The 23,831-nt window shown below is 40.7% G+C and overlaps 1 protein-coding gene across 2 annotated transcripts in view; it reads left to right on the plus strand.

Annotated features, from left to right (window-relative positions):
* The first annotated feature begins 294 nt into the window (after window positions 1-294).
* Sp3 (Sp3 transcription factor) overlaps window positions 295-23,831 on the plus strand; it is a 60,417-nt gene continuing 36,880 nt past the window's right edge. The window contains exons 1-4 of one of the 2 annotated variants that reach the window (XM_042694040.1): window positions 295-381; window positions 976-1,154; window positions 1,652-1,795; window positions 10,700-12,059. In XM_042694040.1, the coding sequence (XP_042549974.1) occupies window positions 375-381; window positions 976-1,154; window positions 1,652-1,795; window positions 10,700-12,059 (1,690 nt within the window). In that variant the 5' untranslated portion in view covers window positions 295-374. The remainder of the gene's footprint in view (window positions 382-975; window positions 1,155-1,651; window positions 1,796-10,699; window positions 12,060-23,831) is intronic. The other variant, XM_042694041.1, reaches the window with a different exon arrangement.

A 23,831-nucleotide genomic window follows, 5' to 3' on the forward strand; every position in this document is an offset into this window, starting at 1 on the left:
CGTACTCCGCCTCGGCCGCTTATTGTTTCTCTCCTTCCACCCAGGGGGCAAACAGGAAGCGCGCTGCCTAGCGGATCGACGGACAAGCGTCCGGACCAATGAGCGCAACCGATGGAGAGCGTGGAAGCAAATAAGAGCGGAGAAGAGGGGCGGGACTTCCGGGCGGGCTGTCACCCTCTTCCCCCCTTTTGGGCTGGAGGCTCCACCTTTTGTGTTTCCCGCACAGTCAATCAAAATAGGAAAAAAAAAAAATCCCCGGACCGCTCCGGCCGTGTCCGCCGCCGCTTCCCGCATCCTCTCCCGTCGCTGCCGCCTTCGCTCCTCACCATGTGTAAGGCGGCGGGGAGCCCCGCCTGAGGTGCCCTAAACACACTATGACCGGTACGTAAAGCCGAGAGAGAGCAACCCTTGCTGCCTCCGCCGCCGACCACAGCCTGCTCGGGGCCGCCGCCGCTTCCTCCCGGCCCCAATGTGCGACCGAGTGTCCGAGAGGCAGAAAGCCGCACTCCCCTCCGCCTCCTTGCCCTCCCCGCCAGCCACGGCCCAGCCCTCAAGCCCGGCAGCGCTGTCCGCCCGCCAGGTGCGGGGCGGGCGGCGCGGTCCGCCGGGAGCGTGTCCCCCTGTGTGCGGGCGCGGGCGGCGGGCGGGCGTGTGTGAGTGACTGACGGTGCGAGAGGAGCGAGCGCCGCGGAGGGAAAGGGGAGGAGAGGAGCGGCGAGGAGAGGGGGCAGGGGCAGCGCGGGGAGGAGGGAGGAGGAGGAGGAGGGTTACAGCCGCGGCGGGCGGGGGCAGCAGCAGGAGGGGAGGAGGGAGCCGCCGCGCCGCCGCCGCCGCCGCCGGGGGCGGGAGGGGGAGGGAAGGGGCCTCGGCCCGGCGCGGAGGAATCGCGCCGCGGCCCGCGGGCCCCCCTCCCTCGCGCGCGCCCGCCTTCCTCCCAACCCCCTCCTCCCCCCCCCCCCCCCGCTGTGCCCGCAGCTCCCGAAAAGCCCGTGAAACAAGAGGAAATGGCTGCCTTGGACGTGGACAGCGGCAGCAGCGGCGGCGGCGGCGGCGGCCACGGCGAGTATCTGCAGCAGCAGCAGCAGCAGCAGCAGCAGCAGCAGCAGCAGCAGCAGCAACACGGAAACGGCGCGGCGGCGGCGGCGGCGGCCCAGGTGAGGAGCGGCGGAGCGCGGCCCGGCTCCCCCCTCGCGCCGCTTTCTCCTCCCCTCGCTTCTCCCCTCCCTCCTCCCCTCCTCCCCCTCCCTGCGCCTCCCTCCCCTCCCCCGCCCCGGGAGCTGCCCGCCCGAGGCGCCAACGCTCCGACCCCGCCCGCGCTCCCCCGCCCGCCGCCTTTTTGTGCGTGTGTGAGTGTGCGAGTGTGCGCGCCCTCCCGGGGTGGGTTCCGGGCGGAGGGGACCCGGCGCGCTTCTCGCCGCCGCCGCGGGCCGGGTGCGTGCGAGCCAGCGGGCGGGCCACCGGGCACCGGGGAGCGCGGGCCGAGAAGGTGCCGGAGCGGAGCGCGGGCGGGCTCGCCGGGGCGCCGCGGGCCAGGGAGGCGAGGCGAGGCGCGGCGAGGCCAGGCTCGGGCCGCACTTCCTGTGCGAGCGCGCCGGGCCCTAACCGCCACCCCCTCCCTGTCTCCCTCTCTGAACCCGCCCCTCGGGGGTAGGACACTCAGCCGTCACCGCTCGCTCTGCTGGCCGCTACCTGCAGCAAGATAGGGCCGCCATCGCCGGGCGACGACGACGAGGAGGCGGCCGCCGCCGCCGCCGCCGGGGCCCCCGCCGCTGCCGCCGCTGCCGCCGCCGGAGCGGTAAGTCCCGCGCGCGGCCTGCCCGCCTTCCCGCCCGCCCGCCATCCCGGGCCTGCGCTGCCCGCCCAAATGGGCGCCCGCGCGCGCCGCCGCCGCCACACGCGCCCTGCCTTCCCTGCCCTTGCCCGGCCCTGTTTGGATCCCGAGCCAAGCCCGGGCTTTCTCAGAATTGTCACGGTGGCCCTCGTTCCAAATTCCGGACAAAATGAAGTCTGGGAGGGAGGGGGCGAGCTCTCCAAAATGGATGTTTGAGCAATCGCTGAGCTGGGCTCCAGGACTCCTTCTTGGAGCCCTGCTGCTCAAGCACAACCTGCCGGCCACGGGCTGTAGCAGCCACGGAGCCAGGGCCTGCAGTTTCTGGAAGTTGCTAGATCGGAGTTTAGTCGGAGATCCTTAAGAAAAGGGTTTATTCTCTGGACTAGTCTTTTGTATGCGGGATTTCACTTTTTTACTGACCGTTCAAAATTGTTGAATTTCACTGTGCACACCACTGCAAATTTGCACCAGATTTCCTAAGTAAGATGAGACCTATAGAGACTATTAATGATAATACTTCAGCTTTTGAAAATGAATATTAGCATTGCAGACAAAGTACAAGAATTTTATTTACATGCATGTTAACGCTTTCAATACTTAAAATAGAGATAGGTCGTCAAAACTTATTTTTACTGTGACTGTTACTCTGTTAAGTATGGTGGGGTTCTTTTTGAACTGTTTCCATGGTGTAAGTGTAGGACGGGGAGGAGTGGCAAAGTTATAACAATACAAAATTAGTAAGATTATAGGTTTAATTGTGGATTTTACTTTGGGTCGTTTCTGCAGCTTTAGCAGTGTTAATCTATTAAAGTTGAAAACCTCAGTCAGACTTCTTGAGGTGTATTATAGGAATTGGTCTATGTAGTGATGTTTTGAATAGGCACTATAGTTGGTTTATAATTGATACAGATTTAATATTTGGTATAGTAGCAAATACTTTGATTAAACTACATTATTGGTAAATACACTTATAGTTGTAATTTCACACTATACTATGGATGATGTGAGTAGTTTCGATATCTGCCGTTGTAAACAGATTAAAATATAAAGCATAACATTGTTGAGAAGTATCATATTTTTAATCTAGAAATTAGTAAACCCCTCTGGTAAACTCTATTCCCCAAGTTTCAAAATAAATGTTTTGGTTATCTTAAATCATTGCACAAGTAAAGTTGAAAAACATTTCTTCTACCTTTATTTTTTACATTTCAAACAAAAAAATTTTGTAGCTCTTAATTTACTAGGTTTAGGTGTCAGCTTACAGATGGGGGAGGGGAGAAGTGAAGAAGGAACTTAAAGTTGAAAATGTTATGCATGTTAAGTCTCACTGCCAGGAGTAGAAATACTCTTCTCTTCAATTTTAGCCAACTATATTTGTAGCCAGATATATTTGTATAGCATTGTTTAAGTCTTTTCCTGAAGTATCAAATCCCTATTGGGAATACCTTTCTAACCAGATAAACATGAACTATAATCAATCTAGGAAATTGAGATTTATCAGACACCTTATAATTTGCCAATCAAAATAAATTTAAAATAAAGTTTTGCTACCAAAACTATAAAGTGTATATTTGAAATTCTTGTACCTGTGTATAGATATTCTCACTGTGAGTAAAGGTGGTAGGAGTAGTTTGTATGTTTCCCTGAACTCTGATGGGAAAAAGTTGTTTTCTGATTCACAAGTGAATTTCAAGACTTTTTTCATTGCATCTCCAAGTATAATGAGGCAAGTTTATTTTTTCCATTTAAAAACGGACTTAGAGAATACTTCATTACTCAAATCACTGGGAATCATGAGAGGGACATGAGGGTTTTTTGGTAATTGTGTTTTTAAAAATTATATTGTGGAATAATTTTAGGTCTACAGGGAAGTTGGAAACACAGTCGAATTACCTCACGCCCTTCATCCAGCTTCCCCAATGTTAACTAACATATTAGTGTTTGTCCAAACGAGGAAATTAACATTGATCAGCTATTACTAACTACAGAGTTTATTTGGAGTTTCCTAGTTGTTCCATTAATGTCCATTTTCTGTTTTCAAATTGAATTCAGGATACCTCATTGTATAAAGTGTATGTTTAAAATACACACATGCAGTTCAAATTTATGCTAGTTTAGTTTGGTATTTCAAGAGTAAGGAGGTCTTAAGCCAATCAGTGACATCGAAGATGGAGTTTAAATAATTTGAATATTGAATTTGTTATCGAAGTATCCCAACTAAGGGTATTTGTTTACCCTTAGTATAGTGCTTAAGAGGTCTAATCACAAAATGAACTTACCTACAATGTCCTGCAATACAGACTCCCAAAGATGATGTTACAGCAAGGTTTCTTAATACTTTATTACTAAAAGCTGTGTTTTGTGATAAACCAAGAAATAGAGAGTAGCAGCTCTTAAGTTGTCCAAATGTGAACTTATGGGTTAATTTCATTTGTATTTGAGTGAAATAAACTGAGCAAGAAAATATGAGAAGTATTGCTTAATGTTTGTTATAAATCTAGTGTTCACCAATTTAACAAGTAAATATGAACTAAAAAGTGAATATAATCCTATTTTTTTTTTAAAGACGTTTTTACAGTTACTTAAAATAAGACCTATGGGATTAGGATGTGGCTCAGTGGTTGAGTTGCTTGCCTTAGCATTCACAAGGCCCTGGGTTCCATCTCTAGTCTTGCCAAACAAAATAAAATAACAAAAAAGCCTACAGTCATTGTAACCAACTTATTGAAGTCTGTTTGAGTTCTTCCAATGTTTCTTGAAGATTTTACTTGAGTATTTGCTTAAGAATGGTTTTTAGTTCGAGTCTACTTTAGCTTCATACTTGTTTTTAGTTTCAGTTACATTCTTCCTTTGCATGTTTCTGTCTTTATAAAATCTATCTGTGGGGGCTGAAATTTATCTTTCCAAAATGCTATACAACTATTATGAATCTTCCCTTACTCTTCCCCCCCCCCCTCCCCTTTTCCATATGTACTAAGAAGATAGACTTTTTTTGGTCTGTTGTTGGGCTTGAACTGTGGGCCTGGGCACTGTCCCTAAGCTCTTCAGCTCAAGGCTAGCACTCTACTACTTGAGCCATAGTACCACTTCCAGTTTTCTAGTGGTTTATTGGAGATAAGAGTCTCATGGATTTTCTTGCCTGGGCTGGCTTTGAACTGTGATCCTCAGAGCTCATCCTCCTGAGTAAGTAGGATCACAGACGTGAGCCACTGGTGCCCGGCTACACTTTCTTTTTTTTTTTTTCAACCCCACACCCATCATTTTCACAACCAGTTGCATTGGATACTGCTCTTCTATATAATGAATTGTTATAGCAGCATCACTGGGTACTATCAACCACCCAGGGCTAATGTAGGTTCTGGTTCTTTGTACTTTGTTGGTTATGTTTTCAGAGAATTAGCATGCCTTGTTACAACTTTTTACAACAACATCAGCTTTCATGATAGCTGCTCTGATATTTACCCAATAAGAATGTGAGAGTTACTGAAAAATGCTTTTGCTTTTTGTTTTGTTTTGTTTATAAACTTTTATAGAAGGTTGTCTTGCTCTTAAGCCAATATATATATTTAAGTTTTTACCTGGATTGTGTGTTTTTAATGTCTCTTTTTATTTATGGTGTTTCCAAGTCAACTGTTTCATAACTTTGTCAGGTAATTTCCTATAATTATCCCTTTCTTTGGTATGTAGTGTACTTTGTTCCATTGGTATAAGGCTGAGAAAATTTTTATTACAAATGAGTGTGCTTAGACAGTTTTATAGTTTTGAAATATCTGGGGCTTATTCTTTATGGAATTATGGATGCAAATGGGTTTAATTTTTTTTATTTTGTTGTTAGGAGGCTCTAATAACCCCAAGGCAGTTTTATTGTATTTATTTCTATCCGCCATCTCTATTTTCTTTGTAATTTTAAAATGGCATATCTTCATTTAGTGTATATTGATTTTATGCTAGGCACAGTGTTTAGTAATTATAATGCAATCTTGGGGTTATGTAGTGCTTCATTACTTTTCTTTTTTGGAGGCAGTGTCATGTTCTGTAGCCTGGGATAGCTTAGAACCTGAGATTATCCTGCTTCAGCCTTCTAAGTGCTAAGATTACAGCTGTGTACCATTAAACCTGATATTAGGTGTGTTTTTTTTTTTTTGTAAGCCCTCCATCTTATATTTATTCACAGAAATTGAGAATACATAATTTTATCTTAGATTTATTTCTTTTTATTTAATGGCTGAAATGCTGGGAAAATGATACAACGGTTTAGATCTGAAGAGGGATGACTTGGGCAATATTTTACTGACACTTGTCAGTTAAATAGTTTATTTTTGAGCAGTTTATTGAGTAGACAGGTTCACTCATGACTAAATATCTACTTTATTACTGTTTTGTCAAAAAAATTCTTAGCTGACATAAGTTTAATTTTGTTCTTTAAAGGAAGAGAAGGAAAATGTAAGCATTGTCAAATTTATGTAGAAGATAATTGTATTTTTTCTATTAAAAGTTTTAAAATTTATTTTATTTTTTTAGTAAGTTTTTTTTTTATTGTGAAAATACTGTACAGAGGGGTTACAATTACATGGGCAAGGTAATGAGTACATTTCTTATCAAGCATTGTTGCCTCCTCCTTTGTTTTTCCCCTGCCATCCCTTCCCTCCCACCTCCATGAATACACTCCACGGCCTCCCCCCCAAAAAAATGTCTTAAAATTTAAAGCAGGCTAGAAAATATTTTGATAGTTGGTCTTGTTGAACTATACTTAACATAAGGATTGTATTTACATAAAGTATACTTTAAATCTTTTGTTTACTTAAAATGCCAAAAGAATGAAATAAAGTTTCCTTAAATTTTGTGAAATTAAAGACTTCCTGTTGTAATTTTAATACCAAACTGAAGTGGAATAATGACAAGTGACTTTAATGTCTGATGTTCCATTCTAAAATGTAAGATGAGTAAGTTTTAAGTGTTTGGATTTTAGTTTAGGTCTAGAGATTGATATAGGGTCCTGTTTCTCTTCTTTCAGTCTCTTACCTTCTTTTTTTTTTTCAGTCTTCACTGGGCCTTAGTTTATCTTTATAAAATACAGATGTGATGTGATTGCACCATTCACTTTTTTATAGCTTTCGTTCACTGTCTACAGGATAAAGTCTAAACAATTTAGTGGGATCTCCAAAGCCATTTACAAGTCTCGATAAAAATGTCTGGTGCTGTTCTCCATTACTTTTGTCTATGATATGAGCCTTTTCTGGATCTAATTGAACTTCAAACTGCATGTTCTAGGATTTTCTGTCACTATATTGTTTCTGTGCTTTTGTTAATACCTCTGTTTCTAATTGACCACAGTAAAGTATTTTATATTTTATTACTTCCAATATCTTTTTTATTTATTTTTTATTGTGAAAATACTGTACAGAGGGGTTACAATTACATGGGCAAGATAGTGAGTATATTTCTTATCAAGCATTGTAGCCTCCTCCTTTGTTTCTCCTTCCCATCTTCCCCCCCCACTCAATCCTCCCCGTCCCCCCCCACCAAAGTTGTAATGTTCGTTTTCGACATAACGACTTGTACATCTACTTCCAGTATCTTTTATGTCAAATTCCCCTCTCTCTTTCCAGTCTTCTATGTTCTCACATAGTGTTTTGATCATACAGCTAGAATATGCTACTTTTTACATTGCACTAGTATGTATGCTGTGTCTGCTTGGATAGAGTCTGGACTATTCAAGAATAGAGATTGTATTGTTTACTCATACTAATTTAGCCTTGACAAAGATAGTCAGTCTTTATCGAGTCAAGGATGAACTATGGTTCCTCTTCTCAACTACAAACTTCTCAATTACATGAAAATTAGGTAACGAATCTTTTAAGTGGTTTCATGAAAATTAGAGAGTTGTTAAAGAAATATAAGATCTTTTAGTTTAATATTTGCATTGCATTTTGTGGAGAGGTTAGGAAAATAGTACTTGTTTTAACAACTTTTATGGCCATAGACTCCTGGGAATAGGATGAAACCTTAGAATGTCTGTCTTCCTCAAATGGTAATTTCTCAAAAAAGCTAATATGCTATTTTAGAGGATGTAAAGATCCCATAAGCCTTTCTATAAAATCCTTGGTTGACATTGTTGGGTTAGATGTGCTTATATGTTTTCTTTTCTTTTTTTTTTTTTTTTTATTCTTTTTTTGTGCTTGTATGTTTTCTTTGTCTAGTGGGGTTACAGAAAATCACATACAGAACAGAAATCAGTTAATCAGATAGGGTCTCTTCCTGGGGTCTTTACCTCTAGTGTTAGTAAGAGACAAAAATAATAATTGTATTAGGATGACTTAGGTTTTTGTTTCCTGTGTGTTTTTATGTATTCCTGAGGGCCCTAAGAGAGAAAACACACACACACACACACACACACACACACACACACACACACACACACACGCACACACACACACACACACACACACACACACACACATACGCGCGCGCATACACGTACACACACTTTCAAACTCAGGGCCTGGGTATTGTCCCTGGACTTTTCTCCTCAAGGCACTAGCACTTGAGCTTCTGGCTTTTTTTGGTGGTTAATTGGAGTTAAGAGTCTCATGGACTTTCTTTCACAGTCTAGCTTTGAACCATGGTCCAGATCTCAGCCTCCTGAGTAGCTAGGATTACGAGTGTGAGCCACTGGTGCCTAGCAGCAGTCTTTTTGTTTTATTTTTGTTGCTGGTCCTGGTACTTGAACTAATGACCTGGGCATTGGCTTGAGGTTGTTTTGCTCTAGGGTAGTGTTCTACTACTTGAGCCACAGCTTCTACTTCTGGCTTTTTGGAAGTTAATTGGAGATAAGAGTTTTACAGACTTTCTGCCCAGGCTAACTTTGAATAGTGATCCTCAGATCTCAGCTTCCTCAGTAGCTGGGATTACAGGCAGGAGCCATGGTGCCAGTCTTATTAGTCTAAGTATTAAATCTTGTCTTGGCCATGTTATAACTATATGACTTTATCCCTCAATTTTCTTGTCTGTGAAAAAGGGGTGATAGTAACACCTGCCATATAGAGTTAATCTCTTAAGCCCTTTATCATGGTATTTAGCATGTAAAAGAACAACTTAAATGTTAGGCATTGCAATTATTCCTTAAAACTATTAATTTAATGTTGACTTGCAGGATTTATTTTCTGCTTTCCTGCATTGGCATTTTCCCAATCTTTTTTTTTTTGTTGGTCGTTGGGCTTGAACTCTGGGCCTGGGCGCTGTCCCTCAGCTCTTCAGCTCAAGATGAGCGCTGTACCACTTGAGCTACAGCACCACTTGCGGTTTTCTAGTGGTGTATTGGAGATAGGAGTCTCACGGTCTTTCCTGCCCTGGCTGGCTTTAAACCGTGATCCTCAGATCTCAGCCTCCTGAGTAGCTAGGATTACAGGCGTGAGCCACTGGTGCCTGGCTCATTTTCCCAGTCTTGTTTAGTCTGTAAACTATGGGATGACACCTAAGATTCTATCAGGTTACAGAATGCAAAAACATTTATGCCTAGCATTCTACTGCCATAAAATTCCTCAAGCTTTTAGAGACTAGGAAAAAAAAAATTTAAATGGAGCTCCTTTTTTTGTTTTTTTTTTTTGGGTCCGGTCATGGGGCCTGAAGTCTGGGCCTGGGCGCTGTCCCTCAGCTCTTCAGCTCAAGGCTAGCGCTCTACCACTTGAGCCACAGCACTACTTCTGGTTTTTTTCTTTTTGCTTACGTGGTGCTGAGGAATCGAACCCAGGGCCTCAGGCATGCAAGGCAAGCACTCTACCACTGAGCCACCTTCCCAGCCTAATGGAGCTCCTTTGTGTGATCATAGGACATAACCTTTTCTTACTAAGTTGTTTTTAAGGTTTCTGTCTCTTTGTAATAGTTGAGAAAAGTAAAAAGGGTGATGGCTTGCTAGTGGAATAGTTTGTACATTAATATACCATAAAAGGATAATTGAAGATTTATAGCAATAATATACAAGTCTTCCTTTCCTAACTCAGCAATAATATTACAGATCCTACTTTCCTAACTCCTAACACTATGCTAATGTTTCTTTTTTGTACAGAAATACAGTGTACCTAATTTAGTCATAGTTTTAGTGGGTTGTATACTTCTTGAACTCTCCAATAGTTGAGATATGTTTGATTTGAGCTGTTTGTAATTTTGTGTGGACACCTCCACCTTAAAAAAAACTGTACAGCAATAGCTGGCTGCGGATGGCGCACTTCTGTAATCCTAGCTACTCAGGAGGCTGAGATCTGAGGATCGAGGTTCAAAGCCAGCCCGGGCAGGAAACTCCATGAGACTTTTATTTCCAATAAACCACTAGAAAACCGGAAGTGGCACTGTGGCCCAAGTGATAGCGTTCACCTTGAGCTGAAGAGCACAGGGACAGCGCCACATCCAGAGTTAAGCCCCACGACCGACAAAACAACAACAACAACAAAAAAAAACTATACAGCAATAGAAAATATAGGTGGGTCAGAAGATAAGTTTGTGTAGCTAGACACAGTACACACTTATAGTGCCAGCTACTTGGGAGGCTAGGCAGGAGAATCTTTTCTGTGCATGAATTCAAGACCAGTCTGGGCAACAGTGATACTCTGTCAAACACTCCCCTCCCCCAATATTTTACAGTATTCCGATTAAGACAGTCCCTTCTCCTGTTTAAATAGAAAAGGCTGTCTTGGCAAAAAAAATTAACAACTGGAAGTGATAATTCTTACAGGTTGTATAGGTTTTCTTTTGTATTTGAACCCTATTATATTAAGATGATTTTCATTTGCAGTTAGCAAGGTTTATTATAGTTGAGTTTGAGGATTGTTTTAAATATGCCACAAACATCACATTTTTGTTTTCTTTATCCAGACAGGTGACTTGGCTTCTGCACAGTTAGGAGGAGCACCAAACCGATGGGAAGTTTTGTCAACCACACCTTCAGCTATAAAAGATGAAGCTGGTAATCTAGTACAGATTCCAAGTACTGCTACTTCAAGTGGGCAATATGTTCTTCCCCTTCAGAATTTGCAGAATCAACAGATATTTTCAGTCGCACCAGGATCAGATTCATCAAATGGTACAGTGTCCAATGTTCAATATCAAGTAATACCACAGATTCCGTCAACAGACGGTCAGCAGGTTCAGATTGGTTTCACAGGCGCTTCAGATAATGGAGGTATAAATCAAGAAAATAGTCAAATTCAGATCATTCCTGGCTCTAATCAAACCTTACTTGCCTCTGGAACACCTCCTGCTAATATTCAGAATCTCATACCACAAACTGGTCAAGTCCAGGTTCAGGGAGTTGCAATTGGTGGTTCATCTTTTCCTGGCCAAACCCAAGTAGTTGCTAATGTGCCTCTTGGTCTGCCAGGAAATATTACCTTTGTACCAATCAATAGTGTTGATCTAGATTCTTTGGGACTCTCTGGCAGTTCTCAGACAATGACTGCAGGCATTAATGCCGATGGACATTTGATAAACACAGGACAAGCTATGGATAGTTCAGACAATTCAGAAAGGACTGGTGAGCGAGTTTCTCCTGATATTAATGAAACTAATACTGATACAGATTTATTTGTGCCAACATCTTCTTCATCACAGTTGCCTGTTACAATAGATAGTACAGGTATATTACAACAAAACACAAATAGCTTGACTACTTCTAGTGGGCAAGTCCATTCTTCAGATCTTCAGGGAAATTATATCCAATCGCCTGTTTCTGAAGAGACACAGGCCCAGAATATTCAGGTTTCTACAGCACAGCCTGTTGTACAACATTTACAACTTCAAGAGTCTCAGCAGCCAACCAGTCAAGCCCAAATTGTGCAAGGTATTACACCACAGACAATCCATGGCGTGCAAGCCGGTGGTCAAAATATATCACAACAAGCTTTGCAAAATCTTCAGTTGCAGCTGAATCCTGGAACCTTTTTAATTCAGGCACAGACAGTGACCCCTTCTGGACAGATAACTTGGCAAACATTTCAAGTACAAGGGGTCCAGAACTTGCAGAATTTGCAAATACAGAACACTGCTGCCCAACAAATAACTTTGACGCCTGTTCAGACACTCACGCTTGGTCAAGTTGCAACAGGTGGATCCTTGACTTCAACTCCAGTTAGTCTAAGCACTGGTCAGTTGCCAAACCTACAGACAGTTACCGTAAACTCTATAGATTCTACTGGCATACAACTACATCCAGGAGAGAATGCTGACAGTCCTGCAGGTGAGTGTTAAGTGATGTCATGTCATAAAAATGTGATGAATAGAGAATTATTATCATTAAATAATTGTACAAAGGGGTTTCAGCTCAACTTGTCAATGTATGAGTACTATGAGTCTTAATATCACCAAATTGAGGTGTTTTTTTTTAAAGAATTAGTATCTGTCTAATTCAGGTGATACATAGTTACATGTTTATATAAAAGTAGACATCAGCTGTCTTCTAAGTTCTTTGAAATTTTGTAGTTTTTGAAGTTAAGAATTTATTTTTCTACCATGCCAGTTAGATTTCTTGTTTTTCCCTTACAGTAATTTTATTTTGACTGATTGATATTGTCAGGCAGTATAAAATTTTTATTTGTATAAAAAATAAGATGTCTTGGTTGGTTTTGCTATGATGATGTAAGTTAAACATTTTATGGTATTTGGTTTAGAAATCATGTTGGCATAGTGAAAATACAGCATTAGAAGTAAAGAGTAATTTTTTTTTTTTTTTTTTGTGGTGGTGGGGGCTAGGTTATTTCTCTCTTGCAAATTCACTTTCCTCATGAAATGAAGGTGTTGGACTAGGTAATTAGATGTAGAGTACCTTCTACTGAAGTTCTTTTATTTATTTTTTTTTGTGATAGTGGCTATTAAAACTTAGCTGTGCCAGAATGGTTATTATTAAGTATGGGTAGGTATTCAGAATCTAACTAGGTACTAGAGTCCCCTGCCTATAATCCAATAGGAGGCTAAGATCAGAGGGATTGCAGTTGCCCAGGCAGAAAAATTTGTTTGATACCTTTTTAACAGAGATCTGGATGTGATGTAGTTCACCTGTTATGTTGGCTACAGGGGGAATCCTAAAATAGGAGGATCACAGCCTAGGCAAAAGCCCAAGCAGGAAGTGAGACTGTTTTGTAAATAATCAGTGCTGAAAGGGTTGAAGGTGGGGCTCTGCTTTGGTGTGGCGGTTCAGCAAGCTTGAGGCCCTGGATTTAAATTCTACTTTGTATTTGTATTTCTGTGGAGATTGTACAATTACTATTAGGTAACAAAGTTGGACTGATTGAAATTACTCCCATTACCACTTAAAGATTATTTAATTTCACCCTCTGAATCTATCCTTTCTCTTCCTCTTCCTTGTCCTCTTCTTCCCTTTTCTCTCTTTCTATGATTCTCTAAGAAATTTTTTGTTAAAATGCTTTGATTGCATTTGAGTTTTGTGAAGCTGTGGTTTCAAATAGCAGTTCTCAAAGTGATTTGTGGATCTCTGGGGATCCTTGAGACCCTTCAAAGGTCCTTTGTGTCAAACTGCTATTCCTAAAAGTACTAAGAATTTTATTTGCTTTTTTCACTGTATTTACACTTTGAGTGATGGTGGATTACACCTCTAACTGTATTAGTAGTTGCTGTACTCTTTGTGACTGTACACCTAACAGTTAAATTCCAATTTCACTAAAAAAATGACCTGATGAACCAGTAAAATTAATTTTTACCAAATCTTAGGGTAGCATATCTTTTAAAAAATAAGAGTTATTAGGGTATAATCCACATACTATAAAAATCACACTTTAAAGTATACAACATAGTAGTTTTTAAATATAGTCATAGATTAGTAGAGTCATATTCATTATTTAATTTTAGAGTACTTTTATGCCCTCAAAAGCAAGCAACCCATACCAATTAGCAGGCATTCTTTTTTGTTGGTCGTGGGGTTGAACTCTAGACCTGGGTCTGTCCCTGAGCTCTTCTACCGCTTGAACCACAGTGCCACTTCCGGTTTTCTGGTGTTTAATTGGAGATAGGAGTCTCATTGACTTTCCTGCCCTGGCTGGTTTTGAACCTCAATCCTTAGATCTCAGCCTCCTGAGTAACTAGAATCACAGGTGCGAGCCGCCAGCAGTCATTCTTTATTCCCTCTTCCCCTTAGATCTTGACAACCAAAATCTACTTTTTTTTTTTGGGTCCAGTTGTGGGGCCTGAACTCTGGGCCTGGGCACTGTCCCTCAGCTCTTCAGCTCTAGGCTAGTGCTCTACCACTTGAGCCATAGTGCCACTTCCGGCTTTTTTCGTTTTGATTATGTGGTGCTGAGGAATCGAACCCAGGGCCTCATGCATGCAAGGCAAGCGCTCTACCACTGAGCCACCTTCCCAGCCCCACCAAAATCTACTTTGTACCTTTGGGTTTGCCTTTATTTCATATTAGTGGGATTCTACAATGCATGGCTTTTTGTTCCAGGCTAGATTTTTTTTTTTTTTTTTTAACATTTTCAAGATTCATCCATGTTGTAGGACCTTTTATGTCATTTATTTTTCTGACTATTATATTCCATTGTATAGGGATATGCTGCTTTTCTGTTGGTAGACATTAAGTTCTTTGCACTTTTCAGCTTTTATAAATAATACTTTTATGAACATTTATGTATAGTTAATTTGTTTTTGAGACATTTTCTTTTGAGTATATTCAGAGAGATGGAATGCTGGGATTTGTAGTTATTCTCTGTTTAACTTTTTGAGGAATTACCAAACTTTTTCCAGGGAGACAGATACCATTTTTGTTTTATCAGCAGTGTTAAGGATTGTGGTTCCCTGAATCACCACATATGTGTATTTTAACCATCTTTTTTGTTTTGACTATCTTAGTTGGGTATGAAATGATATCCATTTCCACTGTATATCTTTATAATTTTCTTTGTGACAAAATGGGAAATAGGATTAACAAAGAATTTCTGCTGCATACCAAAATAAGATAACCAGCTTTAGAAAAAGTGCTTTTTTTCCCCAGTTGCAGGAGTTACAAACTGAATTCTACTGTCATTTTTATAAAACATTGTCCCCCCCTTTGTCAGAACCACTGCCAAACTCTATGGTTTTTGATACCTCGTGCATTAATTACGTGATAGCTATTTTTGCAAAAAAAGGATGTGAGCTTGTCACTTGAACTTGACGGGCAACTATCTTGTCATTGATATATTTGGGCTTTCCATTGAAAAGTGAGAGTTTTGGATAGCTCTGAGATTGATAGCTTCTTAATAAATTTTTCTGATGAGATGGAGGGTAATATTAACATATAGGATTTTTTGCTATTATTATGAAATATGCCAGTACTTGGAAGATCTATATGAAAGCTCTTATGAACCAGGAGTTTTCAAATAATAACTCATTTTTGTTTTTTTGTCTTTTTTTTGTTGTTGTTGTAGTACTTGAACTCTGGGCCTGGGCACTGTCCCTGTGCTCTTCAGCTCAAGCTAGAGCTCTACCACTTGAGCCACAGTACCACTTCTGATTTTCTGGAAGTTAATTGGAGATAAGAGTTCTTGCCCAGGCTGGCTTTGAATCATGATCCTCAGATCTAAGTCTGCTGAGTAGCTAGGATTACAGGTGTGAGCCACCAGTGCCAGGCAACTCATTGTTTTATAGAATCATACATGAGTAAATTATTCAAAGCTCAAGATAGACCCCAATAGTATGGAAAGAATTTTATGATTTCACATTTAAACTGACTTTTTAAGAAATTGACTTAAAAGGCTATTATTCCTTCCTGTTCCAGCCACATATCTCCACAAGATTAGATAATATTAATGTGTTTGCGGCTATTCCACGAATTGAATGGTCAGACAGATCTGGGACTTTACCTTCATTTTACCCAGGCATTACCTTGATTTGTAAAAACATAAAGCATTTGTTCTTTTAATTAAGCTGTATTAGTTTTGGTCAGTAGTTTTCATAAAATGTTAATATATAATGTAATGGATTTATTATTTGGTGCTGGAGATTAAATCTAGGTCTTTACATATACTAGGCAAGTACTTTACTGGATTTATTTTTAAGTGAGTTTGAACACTGAGAATTTCTGTTTTTTCTTATAGGTGAAATACATATCTTTATATGTGTATCCTACATGACCAAAACTTTGGGGAACCCTCAGTTATACTCAAAATTTAGAGAATCCAGGATTGGGTGTGGCTTAATGCTTATTAGCATGTTAGAGAATTTTCAAGTTCATTTTCAAAGCACACATAGAGTAGATAATTCTTAATAGAAGAATGAAACAGTCTGAAACATTTAAAAATAGTTATTAGAAATCAGCGTTTGATGATTATGTTGTTGGGTATGGTAATGTTAGACAAACATTTGGAAGATTTACTTTGAATTTGTTGCTTATGAAATTAGGTTGGTATATAAAGCACTAAGTGCATATGTAGAGTTAATTTACTTTCAGATGTTAACAAAATGGAAATACTGTATGAATTAAATATAAAATGGACTTTTTTTCTTGTGCTAGAACTGGGATTTGAATTTAGGAGCTCAAACTCCCTTGCCTTTTTTGCTCATAGCAAATAACTCTGCTTGAGCTACCACCCCCATTTTGGCTTTTGTTGGTTAATTGATGGTAAAAATCTCTTGAATTTATCTGGAAGGCTAGCTTCAAGCCATGATTCTCTGATTTGCCCTGAATAGTTAGAAGTAGAGCTATTTGGCCTACCAGGGCTGGGCCAAGTTTTTTGGTGCTAGTCCTGGGACTTGAGCTCTGGGCCTAGCCTCTGTCTCTGAGCTTTTGTGTTCAAGGCTGGCACTCTACAATGTGAGCCATAGTTCTGCTTCTCTCTTTTTGGTGGTTGATTGAAGATAAAGAATCTTGTTTTAGCTGGGTGCCTGTGGCTCACGCCTGTAATCCTAGCTACTCAGGAGGCTGACATCTAGGATCACAGTTCAAAGCCAGCCCTGGGCAGGAAAGGCAATGAGACTCTTATCTCCAATAAAAACACTAGAAAACCGGAAGTGGTGCTGTGGCTCAAGCAGTGGAGTGCTCGCCTTGAGCTGAAGAGCGCTAGGACAGCACCCAAGCCCAGAGTTCAAGCCCCATGACCGACAAAAAAAAAAAAAAAAAAAAAAAATCTCGTTTTAAACTGTAATCCTCAGATCTCAGCCTCCTGAATAGCTAGGATTGCAGGTGTGAGCCACTGGTGCCTAATCAAAATGTAATTTTTAAGGTGTTAATTTAGTTTATGGAACAGTAGTCTGAAAGGGTAACATGAAACACAAGAAGGCCAATACATTTGAATTTTGTTCCAATTTTATAGGAATGATGAAAGAATTTGGAAAAGTAACGTTGAAATCAAATGATAGAGCTTGTGCTTAGTTTACACCAGGCCCTCCTATGTTCAATCTCTAGCACCAAAATTTTTTTTAAGATGTCTTTTTTTAGAATTAAAAAAAAATCTCAGGTGGACCCATTGCAACAATGAGATGTATAAGACGTTATGTCGAAAAACGAACTTTACAACTTTGGTGGTGTGGGGAGGTGGGAAGGGATGGGAAGGGGAAACAAAGGAGGAGGCAACAATGCTTGATAAGAAATGTACTCATTACTTTGCCCATGTAATCGTAACCCCTCTGTACAGTATTTTCACAATATAAAAAAAATTTATATGGAATTAAAATTTCTCTGTGTGTATTCTTTTTAGCTTTTATTGAATTGGAATATAATATAATATAAAAACAGTTTAGGTTGGTCAGAAGATAAAATAAGCACTGTCTCTACCTTTAGATAGTTTATTAGTTTGGCTTAAGAGTACTATCTCCTGGAGGCTTATTTTCCTTTTTGCTTCCTTCTCTATTTTCTACCCTTTAAATATTGTCAGTATCCTAGGATTCAACCACCAAGATTTTCTTCAGTTTTGAAGGTTTTAAAATTTCAGTTTTCTGGGGGTTACAAATGGGGCTGAAGTGATAGAGGGCTTGCCTAACAAGCAGAAGACTAACTTCAAGTCCTGTCATGCATAAATAGATAATTTAGTTCCTGAGTTTTACAAATCTGCAATGTATTTTTGTTATAGTTTCCAACTTGGTGAGAAAAAAGTGTTTAAACTTACTAGCTTTTATCTCCTAGACACTAAGAAAGAGTTGTTTGAGTCCACAGATTATGAAATATTTTTACTATCTGGAGTTCCAAGTCTGATCTATTTCTATTGTTTTGACTGGTTTTAGTTATGATGTCCCATGTTCTCATATGCCTAGTTAACTTTGCTTCCATGCTAGACACTATTTAAAAAGTATTGAAACAATTTCAAACTCAGTACTATTTTTCCCAACCCTTTTCTTTTCGATTCCTTCTCTATACTAAATAAATCAGAAATCATCGTATTTCAAAGTTCTAGAGGGAGTTTCTTTCTAAATTAAATTGGGAGGAGTGTGAACACTGTAGACTTAAGTTCCTATGAGACTCTTTACCATGCAACAAAAGATTAAAAAGTTATGGGTTGGCCAGGTGCTGATGGTTTATGTCTGTAATTCTAACTACTTGGGAGGCTGAGACAGAATTGTAGTTTCAGACAGTCTGGGAAGCCAAGTTTTCAAGACCCCTTCAATCCATATTTGGGTATTTACCTGTCATCTGAAACTGTATAACACAGTGCCATGCCAGCATAAGCTAAAAAGTCCAAGAAATTTCAACTCTATGGAAGGGAAGTTGTATACTGTGGGTCAGGCCTGTGATCCTAGCTCCAACAGTCCAAAGCAGGTGGACTACAGCTCAGGTGGGCACATAGGTGGAATGTAAGATGACCCTGTCCTACATAGCAATCTGAGCTAGTTGTTTAATGATTGCCAACACCTTTGAATACATTTGGGTAAACAAGTATAGAGCACTGAATCTTAGTGAGGATTTTAGTTGGCTTAAGAAGAGGAGAAAGTTTTTTGGTTTTTGTCAGTCATGGAGCTTGAACTGAACTCTGGGCCTGGGCACTGTCCCTGAGCTCTTTAGCTCAAGGCCAGCACTCTACCACTTGAGCCACAGCACCACTTCCGGGTCTCATTGCCTTTACTGCCTGGGCTGGCTTTGAACTGTGATTCTCAGCTATCAGTCTTCTGAGTGAGATAGGATTACAGGTGTGAGCCAGTGGTGCCCAGCCCTTTATTTGCTTTTTCTTTTTCTTTTTTTTCTTATGTGGTTCTGAGTAATCGAACCCAGGGCCTCATGCATGCAAGGCAAGCACTCTACCCCTGAGCCACCTTCCCAGCCCCTTTTATTTGCTTTTTAAAGCATATTTATATGTGGAGGAAAGAAGGAAAAATAAAAGGATGAAATTCCATGAAAACATAGTTTGAATAAAAATTGTGATTGGGGAGGGGCCAGTACTGGGGTCCAGACCTAGAATCTGCTTCATATTTTTGGTTCTCTTTCTAGGTATACTTAAGTTGGATAGAACTATGTAGTTTGCTTTTGCCACAATGACAGCTTTATTACCATTGGTTTGTAAGTGAGGAAAGCATGGAATATTTTTTAGCCTTTGTGATTTCAGGGGTTATGGTAACTGTTGCTGTTAAGCATTTTATCTGTGGTTAGGCTGAACAAATATAGGTTTTAAATAAAAAGAAACCAAGTTTTAATATTTTATATAAAAATAGAATGTAAATTAGCTGTTTAGTAATTTCATATCAATTACAGGTTAAATGAACTGTAATAAATTAAGTTCACTGTTATTTTTACCTTTTATTTGGTTTCTAGGAAATGTGAAATTATGACTTGTATATATTTAAAAAAATATTAGGAAAATACTGTACAGAGGGTTACAGTTACATGAGCAAGGTAATAAGTACATTTCTTTTTTTTGTTTTGCTGGTCCTGGGGCTTGGACTCAGGACCTGGGCGCTGTCCCTGAGCTTCTTCTACTCAAGGCTAGCGCTCTACCACTTGAGCCACAGCGCCACTTCTGGCTTTTTCTGCTTATGTGGTGCTGAGGAATTGAACCCAGGGCCTCATGCATGCTAGGAGAGCACTCTACCACTAGGCCGTATTCTCAGCCCATGAGTACATTTCTTATCAAGCATTGTTGCTCCTCCTTTGTTTTCCCCTACCATCCCTTCCTTCTCACCTCAACTACACATTCCTCCCCCCATGACTAAATTGTAAAGTTCGTTTTTTGAACAGAAGTGTCTTATACATCTCGTTATTACAATGGGTTAGCCTGTATCCCTATTTAAACATTTTGCTTTTTCCCTTTTCCTCCCCAAATTATACTGACATCAAATACAGTAAAACCAGGGATTATACCATGGGGAAAGAACATACAAAGCAACAAAAAAAAATCACATGGTAACTTATAAATACATTAGAAACAATAGCAAGAAAGATACTTGTGTTCCTATCTTGGGGTTCATTTTGCTTAACTTCATCTTATCTGGTCATATGTACATAGCTTTTGACCTTTTCTGCTTGTCTTTGACTTATACTAGATATTGCAAATAAGGAAAACCATGGAACCTATGATTCTTTGGGCCTGGCTTACTTCACTTAATATAATTTTTTCCAAGTCTTTCCATTTCCTAACAAATGGGGCAATGTCATTCTTTCTGATGGAGGCATAGAATTCGTGTGTGTGTGTGTGTGTGTGTGTGTGTGTGTGTGTGTGTGTGTGTGTGTGTGTGTGTGTGTGTGTGTGTGTGTGTGTGTGTGTGTGTGTGTGTGTGTATGTGATCTGTTCATCTACTGAGGGGCATCTGGGTTGGTTCCATATCTTAGCTATGGTAAATAATGTTGCAGTAAACACAGTTGTGCTAGTAGCTTTAGTACGGTCTTGTTTGTGATCATTTGGGTAAATGCCCAAAAGTGGGATTGCTGGGTCATAGGGGAGCTCTATGTGGAGTCTTTTCAGGAACCTCCATACTGCTTTCCAAAGTGGTTGAACAAGTTTACACTCCCACCAACAATGCAGTAGGGTTCCCTTCTGTCCATATCCCCTCTAGCATCTGTTGTTATTCTTGATTATAGCCATTCTAACTAGGGTGAGGTGGAATCTCAATGTTGTTTTGATTTGTATTTCTTTTATGGCTAGAGAGGTCGAGCATTTCTTCATATGTCTATTGACCATCCTTCTTTCCTCTTCAGAGAAGTTTCTCTTTAAATCTTTAGCCCACTCATTTATGGGGCAGTTGTTTCTTTTGAGGATTTGTTGTTGGGGGATTTAATTTTTTGAGTTCCAAGTATATTTTATTTTATATATATATATATATATATATACATATATATATATATTTATTTTTTTGGTCAGTTGTGGGGCTTGAACTCTGGGCTTGGGTGTTGTCCCTGCACTCTTCAGTTCAAGGTGAGCGCTCTACCATTTGAGCTACAGCGCCGCTTCTGGTTTTCTAGTGGTTTATTGAAGATAGGAATCTCACAGTCTTTCCTGCCCGGGCTGGCTTTGAACCGAGATCCTCAGATCTCGCCTCCTGAGTAGCTAGGATTACAGGAGTAAGCCACTGGTGCCCGGCTTCCAAGTGTATTTTAGATATGAAACCCTTATCCTTTGTATGGGTAGTGAAGATCTTCTCCCAGTCTGTGAGCTTGCTATTGATTTTGCTTTGCCATACAGAAGCTCTGAAGTTTCATGCAATCACATCTGTCTAATCTTTCTTTGATTTGTTGTGTTTCTGGGTCACTATTAAGAAAATTTTGGGGGCTGGGAAGGTGGCTCAGTGGTAGAGCACTTGCCTTGCATGCCTGAGGCCCTGGGTTTGATTCCTCAGCACCACATAAGCAAAAAAGAAAAAAGCCGGAAGTGGTGCTATGGCTCAAGTGGTAGAGTGCTAGCCTTGAGCTGAAGAGCTGAGGGACAGCACCCAGGCCCAGAGTTCAGGCCCCATGACCGGATCCAAAAAGAAAAAAAAGAAAATTTTGGGGTGCTGGGAAGGTGGCTCAGTGGTAGAGTGCATGTCTTGCATGCATGAGGCCCTGGGTTCGATTCCTCAGCACCACATAAGCAAAAAGAAAAAAAGCCAGAAGTAGTGCTGTGGCTCAAGTGGTAGAGCGCTAGCCTTGAGCTGAAGAGCTGAGGGACAGTGCCCAGGCTCAGAGGTCAGGCCCCACAACCGGACCCCAAAAAAAAAGAAAAAGAAAAAAAAATTTGGCCTGTGCCAAGGAGACCTAGGGTTTCTTCTATGCCTTCCTGTAATGTTTTCAGGGTGTTTGCTTTGACTTCAAGGTCCATTTGGAGTTGATTCTGGTGCAGGGTGCTATATAAGGATCTAGCTTTAGTTTTCTACAGGTGATTAACCAATTTTGCCAGTACCATTTGCTGAAGAGGCTATCTTTCTTCCATTCTATTGTTTTAACTCCCTTACCGAAGATTAGGTGGCAGTAGGTCTGTGGGTTCATTTTTGGGTTTTCAGTTCTTTTTTTTTTTTCTGGTCGTGGGGCTTGAACTCTGGGCCTGGACACTGTCCCTCAGCTCTTCAGCTCAAGGCTAGTGCTCTACCACTTGAGCCTCAGTCCCACTTCTGGCTTTTTCTGCTTATGTGGTACTGAGGAATCGCGAACCCAGGGCCTCATGCATGCAAGGCAAGCACTCTACCACTGAGCCACCTTCTCAGACCCTGGGTTTTCAATTCTATTCCATTGGTCCTGAGGTCTCTTCTTGTGCCAGTACCAAGCTGTTTTGATTGCTATGTCTTTGTAGTAGAGTTTGAAATTTGGTATTGATACTCCTCCAGCATTATTCTTTCTGTTAAGCATAATTTTTGCTATGAATTTTTGGATTGCCTCTTCTATTTCCTTGAAGAATGAGGTTGGAATATTGATAGGTATCACATTGAATTTGTAGATAGACTTAGGAAGTATTGCCATTTTCACGAAGTTGATCCTTCCAATCCAGGAGCATGGGAGGTTTTCCCACTGTCTTAAATTCTGCTTTGATTTTCTTTTTCAGGTTTTTAAAGTTTTCATCGTAGAGGTCCTTCATTTCTTTAGTTAAGTTAATTCCTAGGTATTTTATTTTTTGTGGGGCTATTACAAAAGGAGTTGCTTTCCTGATTTCAGCCGTGCTCTTCTCATTGTTGGCGTATAGAAAAGCCATTGATTTTTGAGGGTTAATTTCATACCCTGCTACTTTGCCAAAGTTTTGAGTCAGCTCAAGTAATTTGGGAATGGAGTCTGTGGGATTCTTTAAATACAAGATCATGTCATCTGCAAAGAGGGAGAGTTTTACTTCATCTTTCCCTATTTGTATCCCCTTTATGTTTGCATCTTTTCTTATTGCTGTAGCTAGGCATTCTAACACTAAATTGAAGAGAAGTGGAGAGTGGACATCCTTGTCTTGTTTGACTTGTATTAGCACCTGTAATTTATCCTATTCTAACTAAAACAAAAATTTATAGTAGGAATATATCTTGTGACATAAAACCTTTAACTATAACACTGGCTCAAGAATCAGGCAGTACAGAAACTGTTATTAGAGGGCAGGAAGATAGGCTTCAGAGAAGCATTTGGTAAAAATTGCAAAAACTTAGAAGGCAAGTACTTTACTGTAGCTTTATGGAATTGGATTGGAAAACAAATTGTATTTTAGCTGTTGTAGGCTCTAATCAATAAGGAGATATTATACAAAAAGATGAGCTAGAAACTAATTGGCTGGTTCACATGTAGGAATGAGAAGTTTTAGAATCAGATATTTGGGAATTTATAGGATTAGAAGGAACTACTTCTCAGCTAGTTACTAAGACATGAAATCGAGAAGGCATTTTAGCAAATAATTTTTTTTTTTTTTGTCAGTCGTGGGGCTTGAACTCTGGGCCTGGGCGCTGTCCCTCAGCTCTTCAGCTCAAGGCGAGCGCTCTACCACTTGAGCTACAGCGCCACTTCTGGTTTTCTGGTGGTTTATTGGAGATAGGAGTCTCATGGTTTTTCTTGCCCGGGCTGACTTTGAACCGCGATCCTCAGATCTCAGCCTCCTGAGTAGCTAGGATTACAGGCGTGAGCCACCAGCGCCCGGCTTTAGCAAATAATTAAAAGTCA

Source organism: Dipodomys spectabilis, unplaced genomic scaffold (genome assembly GCF_019054845.1).
Source record: "Dipodomys spectabilis isolate Male_0828 unplaced genomic scaffold, ASM1905484v1 ptg000174l, whole genome shotgun sequence".
NCBI lineage: Eukaryota > Metazoa > Chordata > Mammalia > Rodentia > Heteromyidae > Dipodomys > Dipodomys spectabilis.